Source organism: Taeniopygia guttata, chromosome 3 (genome assembly GCF_048771995.1).
Source record: "Taeniopygia guttata chromosome 3, bTaeGut7.mat, whole genome shotgun sequence".
In the NCBI taxonomy this organism is placed as follows: domain Eukaryota; kingdom Metazoa; phylum Chordata; class Aves; order Passeriformes; family Estrildidae; genus Taeniopygia; species Taeniopygia guttata.
The window spans coordinates 1,068,000-1,080,843 of record NC_133027.1 but is presented as its reverse complement, the minus strand read 5'-3'; the positions used below and the strand labels follow the sequence as shown (position 1 = coordinate 1,080,843).

The window sequence follows — 12,844 nt, the reverse complement described above, 5'->3', positions numbered from 1 at the left end:
GGGTTGGACCAGGTGATCCCTGTGGGTCCCTTCCAATGGAAAATATCCCATCTCCACCCCATCCCAATTTCCCATCCCATTATCCCATTATTGCATCCCATGGATCCCATCCCATGGACCCCATCTCATGGACCTCATCTCATCTCATCCCATCCCAATCCCATGGACCCCATCCAATCCCATGGATCCCATCCCATCCCCATCCCATTCCCATCCCATTGTCCCATCATATCCCATCCCATTATCCCATCATATCCCATCCCATTATCCCATTATCCCATTATCCCATTATCCCATTATCCCATTATCCCATTATCCCATTATCCCATCCATGGACCCCATCCCATCCCATGGATCCCAACCCTTCCCATCCCATCTAATCCCCATCCCATTATCCCATCCTATCCCATTATCCCATTATCCCATTATCCCATTATCCCATTATCCCATTATCCCATTATCCCATCCATGGACCCCATCCCATCCCATGGATCCCAACCCTTCCCATCCCATCTAATCCCCATCCCATTATCCCATCCTATCCCGTTATCCCATTATCCCATTATCCCATTATCCCATTATCCCATTATCCCATTATCCCATTATCCCATTATCCCATTTTCCCATCCATGGACCCCATCCCATCCCATGGATCCCAACCCTTCCCATCCCATCTAATCCCCATCCCATTATCCGATCCTATCCCATCCCGTTATCCCATCCCATGGCCCCCATCCCAACCCATCCCCATCCCATCCTATCCCATGGACCCTATCCAATCCCATGGATCCCATTATCCCATCATCCCATCCCGCCTTTTCCCTGGCTGGGCCATGGATTCTGTTGGCTATCAGGGCAGGGTCCGGGATTATCCCGGATCATCCATCCCATCATTCCCGGTCAGGCTGGATCAATCCTGGCTGGGAGGGGCAGGAATTCACCCAGCCTTTCCTCATGGAAGTCAGGGATGAGCCAGGATGAAATTGGGATAGGGAGATTCCCAAAGCCGAGCCATTTAAACGAGGTTTTTAGGGATAAATCCCCTATTTTAGGAATAGAGGTATCCATACAAGCAGCAGGGAATACCGGAAATACAAGGAATTCCCTGGGATGGGAAAGGTTTATCCCCCATCCCAAACAATTCCCAGGTCTCAGGGGGGCGTCCATGGGGTTTTATCCCTGTTTTCACTGAGAATTCCTGGAGGATTTTGCTCCAAGGAATTCCTGGCTTGGGCTGTAGCAAACATGTGCTGGGATTTACCAGGAATCAAAAAAAAAAAACCCCAAAAAACCAAAAAAAACCCCCAAAAAACCCCAAAAAACCCAGTGGGAATAAAAGAAAAGAAAGGTAAGAGGTTCCATATTCCAGCTTTTGGGAAGAATCCAAAGGCACTTGGATACGAACCATCCTTTGGAATTCAAGGAAGGGTTTTGGTTAAAATTCATTTGGGAACAAAAATGTCCCGGTTCCTTTAGAAGGTCTTTCCTTCTCCATCACTTACAGATCCCAGATCTGGGAAAAATTTGGATCGGAAGAGTAAAAATAGGAATTTTGGTGTTTCCAGACCTGCATTTCCGACAGGAATTTCAGTGGGATGGGAAGGGCTCCTGCTGGGCCCTGTCTCGGCCTTCCTCATCCTCATTCCCAATCCCATTCCCATTGTCCTTCCTCCAGCCCAGGGATCCCTTTGGATTCCGTTTTCCACATGAACGGAAGGTTTGTGTGCAGAGATGGGGGCGGAAAAGGATACACAAGGAAAAGTGGGATGAAACATGGAATTCCCTGTCCCTGGAATGTTCCAGCAGCAGCCTCAGGATCCATGGGCCAGCCCAGTCCACAGCCATGGAGACAGGGAATTGTGGAACCATGGAATATTCTGGATGGGAAGGGACCTTAAAGCTCATCCCTTTCCAATCCCGACGCTTCCCTCTATCCCAGGCTGCTCCAAACCCAATGTCCAGCCTGGCCTTGGACACTCCCAGGGATCCAGGAGCAGCCACAGCTTTTCTGGGAATTCCATCCCACCCCCTCCCCACCCTCCCAGGGAAGAATTCCTTCCCAAAATCCCTCGGCAGCTTAAAGCCTTTCCCCCTTTTTTCCTGGCATTCCATCCCTTATCCAAAATCTGTTCCTGGGCAGGGGGACCTGGTTCCACTTCCATCTTTTCCCATGATTAATCCCAAAATTCCAGGAATTCCCTCCCCTGTTCTGCCTTCCTCCCACCCCTCTCCCAGCTTGGAGCCCCTTTTCCACCTGGAGAATCCCCCGGGATTTGGGCACGGACATCCTGGAGAGGGTTGAGCCTGGAGATCCTGGACTTTGGCAGCTCTGGAAGCAGAGGAAGATCCAGGACAGCCTTGTCCCATTCCCATGGAGCAGAGCAACCACATCAAGGATTTTGGGAATTCTCCTGCGGAGCTGCCGATCCCAGGGAAAGCAGATCCGGCTTCTCATTGGCCGCTGCTGGATCCAGGCTGGTTCTTTGGGAAAACAGGGAATTCTCCACCTTCACTGGACACCTCTGAGTTTGGGAATTTCCCAAAATTGGGGAATTTCCGTGCAAACAAGACCGCCCCCCATGAAGCAATCCTGCAGATTTCCAAAAGATGGGAATGGTTTTCCATCACTGGGATGACGACAGGGCTTCCTAAGGGTTTCCAAGATCTGGGAATTCCCCTTTCCTCCTTCCAGGAATCCTGGCACAGGGTACAGCACCCGCCCATTCCCACTTTTCCTTTGGGATTTGAGCAAATCCATCCCAAAGAAAAGGAGGGAGTGGGAAAAGGAGGTCAGGCAGGAGGGAACCACTTGGAAAAGGGGGAATATTGGCCAAATATCCCCCAAAATCCGGTCTGGGACAAGCCTGGATCCTGCGGACACAACGGGAAGTGGCATGGGGAGATCCCGGGATTCCAGCCGTGCATGGAGTGCTTTGCTGTGCCGGAGTGTTCCCAAGTTTTTCCTGGTTTATAAAACAATGGGAGAGCCCTTTATCCTCACATCACAGCCGGAATTTTTCCTCTCTCCCTGTAAATTCCCAAGCCTTGGAGAAGAAGCAGAAGAAGATCAGCATTCCAGGTAAATTCCCACAGAATATCCCCTGCCTCTTCCAGGGCAGATCCACCCACAGAGTTCCGCTTTCCAAAGAAAATTCCTTAAATCCAGACATCAAGACTTGCATCTGTTAAATTTCATTTTTTCCCTGGGGATCCCTGGGAATCTGCTCATCCCACACAGAATCCAGGGATGAAGGAGCCAGGAATGGGAGGTGGAGCCTCCCCATGTGCCACGTCCCTGGAATGGCTTTGGCTCCTTGATCCCTTGGGAACTTAAACCAAACACATCCATGAAAAGCAAAATCACAGGGAAGGATCCAGAATGGGGAAATAAAGAGCTAAAAAAAAAAAAAAATACATCCTGGATTAAAAAAAAAAAATCCCAGGAAATGGAAGGATGTTGGAATTAGGACAGGATCCTTCAAAAAGCTGGACTTGTGTTCCAGTGAGGAAAACAGAAAAGAAAAACAGGAAAAATTCGATATTGGGAAGGAACTCTTCCCTGTGAGGGTGGAGAGAGTCTGGGATGGAATTCCCAGAGAAGCTGTGGCTGCTCCTGGATCCCTGGGAGTGTCCAAGGCCAGGCTGGAGAACCTGGGACAGTGGGAGGTGTCCCTGCCCATGGAATGGGATGAGCTTTAAAGCCCTTTCCTACCCAAACCATTCCTGGATTCTACAATTCCATGATTTATGCGCCAACATAGACTCGCCCTTTAAATTCCCAGGAAAAGTCAAGAGGGATGGGCACTTCCAGAGGCAGCTCAGGAATTGCCAAAAACCTGTCTGAGCCCAGCTCCCAACCCTCTGGAAAGTGAGATCCCGGGAAGCACCATCCGATAGGGGCTGCCCTTGAAATATTCATGGCCAGGACAGAGCTCGGAGTCGAAAGGAATCTGCTCCCGGTGAATTATTGATGGAAGCTTTTCTTCCGTGTCCCGGCGGATCCGAGCCTTGTCTGACTGCCTGTCGCTAATTATCCCTCTGGCACCTGCTCCAAAGCTGGGATCTGTGCCAGGCATGGGAGAACTCGGGAGGAAAATCCCCACAGGCTGCCCATGGCATTCCCATTCCTGTTCCCATCCCCGTTCCCATTCCCACTCCCATCCCCGTTCCCATCCCCGTTCCCATCCCTGTTCCCATTCCCACTCCCATCCCCATTCTCACTGCTATTCCCATTCCCACCCCCATTCCCACCCCCATTCCCACTCCCATCCCCACTCCCATCCCCACTCCCATTCCCATCCCCATTTCCCAATTCCCATTCCCATCCCCATTCCAACCCCCATTCCCACCCCCATTCCCACCCCTATTCCCATCCCCATTCCAACCCCATTCCCACCCCCAACCCCATCCCCTTTCCCATCCCCATTCCCACTCCCATCCCCACTCCTGTCTCCATCCCCATTCCCACTCCCATCCCCACTCCTGTCTCCATCCCCATTCCCACTTCCATTCCCATTCCCCATTCCCACTCCCATTCCCCATTCCCATTCTCACTCCCATTCCCATTCCATTCCCCATTCCCTATTCCCCATCCCCATTCCCCATTCCCCATTCCCCATCCCCCATTCCCGATTCCCCATTCCCCATTCCCCATTCCCCATTCCCATCCCCATTCCCACCCCCATTCCCACCCCCATTCCCATCCCCTTTCCCATCCCCACTACCATTCCCATCCCCATTCCCCATTCCCTTTCCCATCCCCATCCCCATCCCCACTCCCATCCCCATTCCCCATTCCCATTCCCCATTCCCCATTCCCATTCCCCATTCCCCATCCCTATCCCCTTTCCCATCCCCATTCCCATCCCCATTCCCACTCCCATCCGCTTTCCCATTCCCCACTCCCATTCCCATTCCCATCCCCCATTCCCATCCCCATTCCCCATTCCACATCCCCATCCCCTTTCCCATTCCCCTTTCCCATCCCCTTTCCCATTTCCCACTCCCCTTTCCCATCCCCTTTCCCATTCCCCACTCCCACCCCCATTCCCATCCCCATTCCCACTCCCATTCCCATCCCCATTCCCACTCCCATTCCCATCCCCATCCCCATTCCCATTCCCCATTCCCCATTCCCCATTCCCCATTCCCCATTCCCCACTCCCACCCCCACTCCCATCCCCACTCCCACTCCCATCCCCATTTCCCATTCCCCATTCCCACCCCCATTCCCACCCCCATTCCCATCCCCATTCCCAACCCCATTCCCATCCCCATTCCAAGCCCATTCCCATCCCCACTCCCACTCCCATTCCCATTTCCCATTCCCCATCCCTATCCCCTTTCCCATCCCCTTTCCCACCCCCATTCCCATCCCCACTCCCATCCCCATTCCATCCCCATTCCAACCCCATTCCCACCCCCTTTCCCACCCCCATTCCCACTCCCACTCCCACTCCCACTCCCATCCCCATTCCCCACCCCCCATTCCCCATTCCCCATTCCCACTCCCATTCCCACTCCCACTCCCACTCCCACTCCCATCCCCATTCCAACCCCATTCCCACCCCCAACCCCATCCCCTTTCCCATCCCCACTCCCACTCCCATCCCCATCCCCATTCCCCATCCCCATTCCCATTCCCCATTCCCCATCCCCACTCCCACCCCCACTCCCACCCCCATTCCCATTCCCCATCCCCATCCCTATCCCCTTTCCCATCCCCATTCCCACCCCCATTTCCCACTGCCATCCCCACTCCCACTCCCATCCCCGTTCCCATTCCCCATCCCCATCCCCTTTCCCATCCCCTTTCCCATCCCCTTTTCCCATTCCCCACTCCCACCCCCACTCCCACCCCCATTCCCACCCCCATTCCCATTCCCATTCCACCCCCATTCCCACCCCCATTCCCATTCCCATTCCCACTCCCACCCCCACTCCCACCCCCACTCCCACCCCCATTCCCACCCCCATTCCAACCCCATTCCCCATCCCCTTTCTCATCCCCTTTCCCATCCCCACTACCACTCCCATCCCCATCCCCATTCCCCATTCCCATTCCCCATTCCCATCCCCATTCCCCATTCCCCATTCCCCATTCCCCATTCCCCATTCCCATCCCCATTCCAACCCCATCCCCATCCCCATTCCCATTCCCCATTCCCCATTCCCACCCCCATTCCCACCCCCATTCCCATCCCCATTCCAACCCCATCCCCATCCCCATCCCCTTTCCCATTCCCCACTCCCACCCCCACTCCCACCCCCACTCCCACCCCCATTCCCATCCCCATTCCAACCCCATTCCCACCCCCATTCCCATTCCCACCCCCGTTCCCATCCCCATTCCCATCCCCACCCCCATGTGGATGTGGCTCTTGGGGACACGGATCAGCGCTGGGAATGGCCGGAATTTGGGATAGTGGGGAATTAATCCATGTCCATATAAGTTTGGAGGGTCCAAAATTCCCAAATCCACGTGGCATTTGGGCACGGATCTTTGGGATGTCACAGTGCCACCACCAGGATGAACAGGAAGTTTGGGATCTTTTCCATCCTGGGGAAAAAAAAGTCCCAATCAAGGTTTTCCATCTTTTTTTCCAACCCCTCCATTAAACTTAATTAAATTACATTAATAATTTCATGCACCATTAAATTCCTTGGAAAAATGTTGCATCCTGAGGATGCTGAGAATCAGGAAAAGGTCCAAACCAATGGAGCAGCTTCTGCTGCAAGTCCCAGGGCAGAGCTTTCAGAACCTGGAGATTTTTCCTGAATTTTGGGAATGTAAACCACCCCCAGCCTATCCTGGTGGAGGAGATTCCCAGACGGAGCAGGAGCCATGGATAATGCTGGAAGTGCTGGACACAGCTCCTGTTTCTCCTGCTGGAAGCGCAGATCCGGCCTCCAGCCGGGTTTTTCCCGGGAATAGGGGGAATGGAACACCCTGGGCTGGAGGCACAGCTGGAATTCCCTCCCTGCTCCCTCAGGAATTCTGGCACTGGGATTTAATTGGATTTTTTTCCTTCTTTTTTTCTCCGGTGCCTCACCCAGGATTAAGTTTAACGATGGATACAAGGCAGTGGCAAGGTACCAAAAATGTCCTGGTGGGAGGGATCCCAAATTTTGGGGGTGGGATCTGGGATTTTGGGGGATTGCTTCCATTCCAGCCCATCCCAGGCACCCACATCCTACAGCATAATCCCAGAATTTGGGATACAGGTCAGCCTCACCCTGTGACACCAGGAATTATAGGGCCGGGACACAGGGAATGGCTTCCCACTGGGAAATGGAAACTTGGGGATATTGGTAAGGAATTCCTGGCTGGGAGGGTGGGGAGGGGTTGGGCTGGAATTCCCAGAGAAGTTGTGGCTACCCTTGGATCCTTGGGAGTGTCCACAGCCAGGCTGGAGCACCTTGGGATAGTGGAGGGTGTTAGGATTGGAATGGGATGATCCTCAAGGTCCCCTCCCACCCAAACCATTCCTGGGATTTGAGGATCCCATGGGCCGTGTCCGGTTGGGAACATTTTTTAATTCCTCATCTTCCTCCTCCTGGCTCCGTCTTCTCCTGACAGCGAAGATCCGGAAGATCCCAGGTATGGGACGTGGTGTCCCTGCTTCCCTTTGGGAATGGTGTGTGCATGGATGGGAACAGGTCCTGCAGGGGGTTTGGATCCAGGGAAAGGGCCTTTTCTGGGATCACCCACCCCTGGGATTCCCTCTGTCCTTCCTAATCCCAGCAGGGACAAATCCCTTTCCAGTCAGGGGCTCCTGCAGGAGCTCCCGGAGTCATGTTTTTCTCTATTCCAAGCAATCCATGGATCCTTCCTTCCTTCTATGGATCCATCCATCATCCATCCATCATCCATCCATCCATCATCCATCCATCCATCCATCCATCCATCCATCCATCCATCATCCATCCATCCATCATCCATCCATCCATCATCCATCCATCCATCCATCCATCCATCATCCATCATCCATCCATCCATCCATCCATGGATCCATCCATCATCCATCATCCATCATCCATCCATCCATCCATCATCCATCCATCCATCATCCATCCATCCATCATCCATCATCCATCCATCCATCATCCATCATCCATCCATCATCCATCCATCCATCATCCATCATCCATCCATCCATCCATCCATCATCCATCCATCATCCATCATCCATCCATCCATCATCCATCCATCCATCCATCCATCCATCCATCCATCATCCATCCATCCATCCATCATCCATCCATCATCCATCCATCCATCCATCATCCGTCATCCATCCATCCATCCATCCATCCATCATCCATCCATCATCCATCCATCATCCATCATCCATCCATCCATCATCCATCATCCATCATCCATCCATCCATCATCCATCATCCATCATCCATCCATCCATCATCCATCCATCATCCATCCATGGATCCATCCATCATCCATCCATCCATCCATCATCCATCCATCCATCCATCATCCATCCATGGATCCATCCATCAATCCTCTGTCCCCATTCCCGAGGATCTTTGGGAATCCCGGGCACAGGGATCTCTCCCTCTGGAACCTCTGGATTGCTTTGTTGGATTGCTCCGTGCATGTGGATGAGTTTGGGGGAGAGAAGGTGGATCCGAGTCCATCCCTGGATCCCAACTCATGGAATCGCTCCTTCGGATTGCAGATCCAAGGCCAAAGGGAAGGAGAAAAAACACCTGGTGTTGCCGTTCAGGTATCCGAATTCCCTGATCCCTGATTCCCGGGGCACCCTCCAGCCCTTGGGAACAGCAGCAGGGCAGGACCATGAGTCCATTTTCCCGGGAAAAACGCTCTGAACGGACGTTTTTGAGGGATAAAAATGGGAATTCTCCATCTGTGCCCACCAGTCCGTGGTCACCTTTGGCAGGAGACTTGGACTGGGGAAAAGGAAAGGAAGGGAGGAGAAATTTGGGATTGGCTGCTCCAGCAGGCCCTTGGAAAAGGATCCTGGATCCCTCAGGAAGTGCTGTCACCCTCCCGGACGCCCTGATCCGAGCGCCAGGAATGCAGTGGGTGCAGGAATCAGGAGGGGAAAAGAGATGCAGGAAACACCTGGAGAAGGAGGAGGGAAAGAGATGCAGGAAACACCTGGAGAAGGAGGAGGGAAAGAGATGCAGGAAACACCTGGAGAAGGAGGAGGGAAAGAGATGCAGGAGACACCTGGAGAAGGAGGAGGGAAAGAGAGGAAGAAGAGGGACACACTTGGAATGTGCTGCGTTCCTGCATCCCTCACCCAGGGCGTGTTTTCCCGCCAGGAAGAGGAAGGGACGCAGGATTTGCACTTCCCTGACCCCTCTCCCAAGGATGGATCGCAGGGATGGGACGTTCCCGACCCTCTTCCCACCCAGGGAGAGATCCTCAGGGATGGGATATTCCCGACCCTCTTCCCACCCAGGGGTAGATCCTCAGGGATGGAATATTCCAGACCATCTGCCCACCCAGGGATGGACCCTCAGGGATGGGATATTCCCAACCCTCTCTCCACTCAGGGATGGGACATTCCCAACACTCTGCGCACCCAGAGATGGATCCCAGGGATGGGATATTCCCCACCCCAGGGATGGATCCCACCCTGACTCCAGGGAACATTCCAGACCCTCTGCCCATTCCAGGGATGGGACATTCCCAACACTCTGCGCACCCAGGGATGGATCCCACCCTGACTCCAGGGAACATTCCCACCCCTCTGCCCACCCAGGAATGGATCCCAGGGATGGGATACTCCCCACCCCAGGGATGGATCCCATCCTGACTCCAGGGAACATTCCAGAACCCTCTGCCCACCCAGGGATGGATCCCAGGGATGGGATATCCCGGAATCTGTGCCCACCCAGGGATGGATCCCAGGGATGGGATATTCCCCACCCCAGGGATGGATCCCATCCTGATGCCAGGGAACATTCCAGACCCTCTGCCCACCCAGGGATGGATCCCACCCTGACTCCAGGGAACATTCCAGCCCCTCTGCCCACCCAGGGATGGGACATTCCTGACCCTCTGCCCACCCAGAAATGGATTCCAGGGATGGGATATCCCAGAACCTCTGCCCACCCAGGGATGGGACATTCCTGACCCTCTGCCCACCCAGGGATGGATCCCACCCTGACTCCAGGGAACATTCCCAACCCTCTGCCCACCCCAGGATGGATCCCACCCTGACTCCAGGGAACATTCCCGCCCTCTGCCCAGCCAGGGCACTTTGGATGGGGAAGGGAAGGAGGGAAGGATCCCACCCGGTGAGATCAGCGGGATGCGATCCCACAGGGATCCTGCCCATCTCTAGTGTGTCCAGCAGGACCTGGAGCAGATCCTGAGCTCCAGGACAGGCCTGGAATTGTTTCATTCCTCTCCTGGCAGCTTTTCCAACGCCGAGCTGGGGTTTGATGCTCCCAGGAGGAGCTCGGCTGGCAGGGGAATTCTTTTTCCCACTCTGCTCCCAGAGCAGGAGTCGGGACAGGGAAATAACCAGGAATTCTTGGATCAAATCAAGCTGATCCCTGCTCTTCCCAGTTTCCCACCCATGTCCCATTTTATCCTGGAGATCCTCTGGAATTCTCCCAAAACCCAAAATCCAGCAACACTTCACTATTTTATTTTTTTCCTGGATGGTTTTCCAGCAGCTCGGGCGCAAGGAGCTGGAATTTCAGGCTCTGGAATCTGTCCCTTGTCCCCAGCCCGGCGGAGGAGCCGATGTAATTAACTCCAGCCTCCTTAATTACTTCCCGAGCTGCTTAATTGCTTTTTCCTCCCTAATTGCTGCAGGAAAATGAGGGCAATTAACGGGGGAGAGAGAAGGAGGGGAGGGAAACGGGGAGAGAAGCGGGAGCGGGGAGGAAAACAGGGAGGAAAATGGGGAGAAAAATAGGGAAGAAGGACTGGGGAGGAAATCAGGGAGGAAAATAAATAGGGAAGAAGGAATAGGGAGAAAAATAGGGAATTAAACAGGAAAGGGGGGGTCGGGAAGGAAAACAGGGAGGAAAACGGGGAGAATAATAGGGAAGAATGACTGGGGAGGAAATCAGGGAGGAAAATAAATAGGGAAGAAGGAATGAGGAGAAAAATAGGGAAGAAAACAGAGAAGAAGGACCAGGGAGGAAAACAGGGAGAAAAATAGGGAAGAAAACAAGGAAGCAGGACCTGGGAGGAAAACAGAAAGGAAAACAGGGAGGAAAAGAGCGAAGCAGGGCCGGGGTGGAAAACAGAGAGGAAAATAGGGAAGAAGGACTGTGGAGGAAATCAGGGAGGGAAATAAACAGGAAATAAGGAATAGGGAGAAAAATAGGGAGGAGAACAGAGAAAGGGAGCCAGGAAGGAAAATGGGGAGGAAAACTGAGAGAAAAATAGGGAAGAAGGACTGGGGAGGAAATCAGGGAAGGAAATAAATAGGAAATAAGGACTAGGGAGGAAAATAGGGAGAAAAACAAGGAAGAAGGACTCAGGAGGAAAACTGGGAGGAAAAGAGAGAAGCAGGACCGGGGTGGAAAACAGAGAGGAAAATAGGGAGGAAAACATAGAGAAGGAGGATCTGAGAGGGTAACAGAGAAAAGGACCAGGGAGAAAACTGGGAAGAAGGACCTGGGGAGGAAAACAGGGAAGCAGGAGCTGCAGAGAGATGTGTCCCACCTACATTTCAAGCTGAGAGAGAGGAAGTTTGGATGGAATATTGGGAAGGAATTTTTCCCCGTGAGGGCAGGGAGGGGTTGGGATGGAATTCCCAGAGCAGCTGTGGCTGCCCCTGGACCACTGGGAATGTCCAAGGTCTGGTTGGACATTGAGGTTTGGAGCACTTTGGGATAGTGGAAGGTGTCCCTGCCCGTGGCAGAGGTGGGATTAGGGATCTTAAAGCTCCTTTCCCACCCAAAGCATTCCATGATTCCCTGATTCCCCAGTGCACTGAATTTGTTTGCCTTTTATTCCCTCAATATTCCACCACCGGCTCCAGCAAAGGCAAGGAGAAGACCAAGGAGCACAAGTAGGTTTGATCTCCCTCCTCCTCCTCCTCCTCTTCATTCCCACTTTTCCCAGCTGATCTGGTTGGTTTGCTCTCCATCTTCCTTCTCCTCCTCTTAATTCCTACTTTTCCCAGCCGATCCGGTTGGTTTTCTCTCCATCCTCCTCCTCCTCCTCTTCATTCCCACTTTTCCAGCTGATCCGGTTGGTTTTCTCTCCATCTTCCTCCTCCTCCTCTTCCTCTTCATTCCCACTTTTCCACCTGATCCGGTTGGTTTGCTCTCCATCCTCCTCATCCCCATTCCCACTTTTCCAGCTGATCCAGCCGGTTTGTTCTCCATCTTCCTCCTCCTTCTCCTCCTCTTCATTCCCACTTTTCCAGCTGATCCAGCCGGTTTGCTCTCCATCCTCTTCCTCCTCTTCATTCCCACTTTTCCAGCTGATCCAGTTGGTTTGCTCTCCATCCTCCTCATCCTCATTCCCACTTTTCCCAGCTGATCCAGTTGGTTTGTTCTTCATCTTCCTCTTCATTCCCACTTTTCCAGCTGATCCGGTTGGTTTGCTCTCCATCCTCCTTTTCATTCCCACTTTTCCACCTGATCCAGTTGCTTTGCTCTCCCTGCTCCTCCTCCTCCTCTTCATTCCCACTTTTCCCAGCTGATCCAGTTGCTTTGCTTTCCATCCTCCTCTTCATTCCCACTTTTCCCAGCTGATCCAGTCGGTTTGTTCTCCATCCTTCTCCTCCTCCTCATCCTCATTCCCACTTTTCCCAGCTGATCCATTTGGTTTGCTCTCCATCCTCCTCCTCCTCCTCTTCATTCCCATTTTTCCCAGCTGATCCGG

General features: G+C 53.1%; 1 protein-coding gene across 4 annotated transcripts in view; it reads left to right on the top strand.

Annotated features, from left to right (window-relative positions):
• OTOF (otoferlin) overlaps positions 1 to 12,844 on the top strand; it is a 149,710-nt gene that overhangs the window by 44,466 nt on the left and 92,400 nt on the right. The window contains exons 7-11 of one of the 4 annotated variants that reach the window (XM_072926216.1): positions 3,044 to 3,079; positions 7,057 to 7,092; positions 7,580 to 7,600; positions 8,697 to 8,744; positions 11,994 to 12,023. The exons of 2 other annotated variants lie outside the window; for them this stretch is intronic. In XM_072926216.1, coding sequence (XP_072782317.1) covers positions 3,044 to 3,079; positions 7,057 to 7,092; positions 7,580 to 7,600; positions 8,697 to 8,744; positions 11,994 to 12,023 — 171 coding nt within the window. Of the gene's footprint in view, positions 1 to 3,043; positions 3,080 to 7,056; positions 7,093 to 7,579; positions 7,601 to 8,598; positions 8,745 to 11,993; positions 12,024 to 12,844 lie in introns of those variants that run through there. One more of the 4 variants, XM_072926215.1, reaches the window with a different exon arrangement.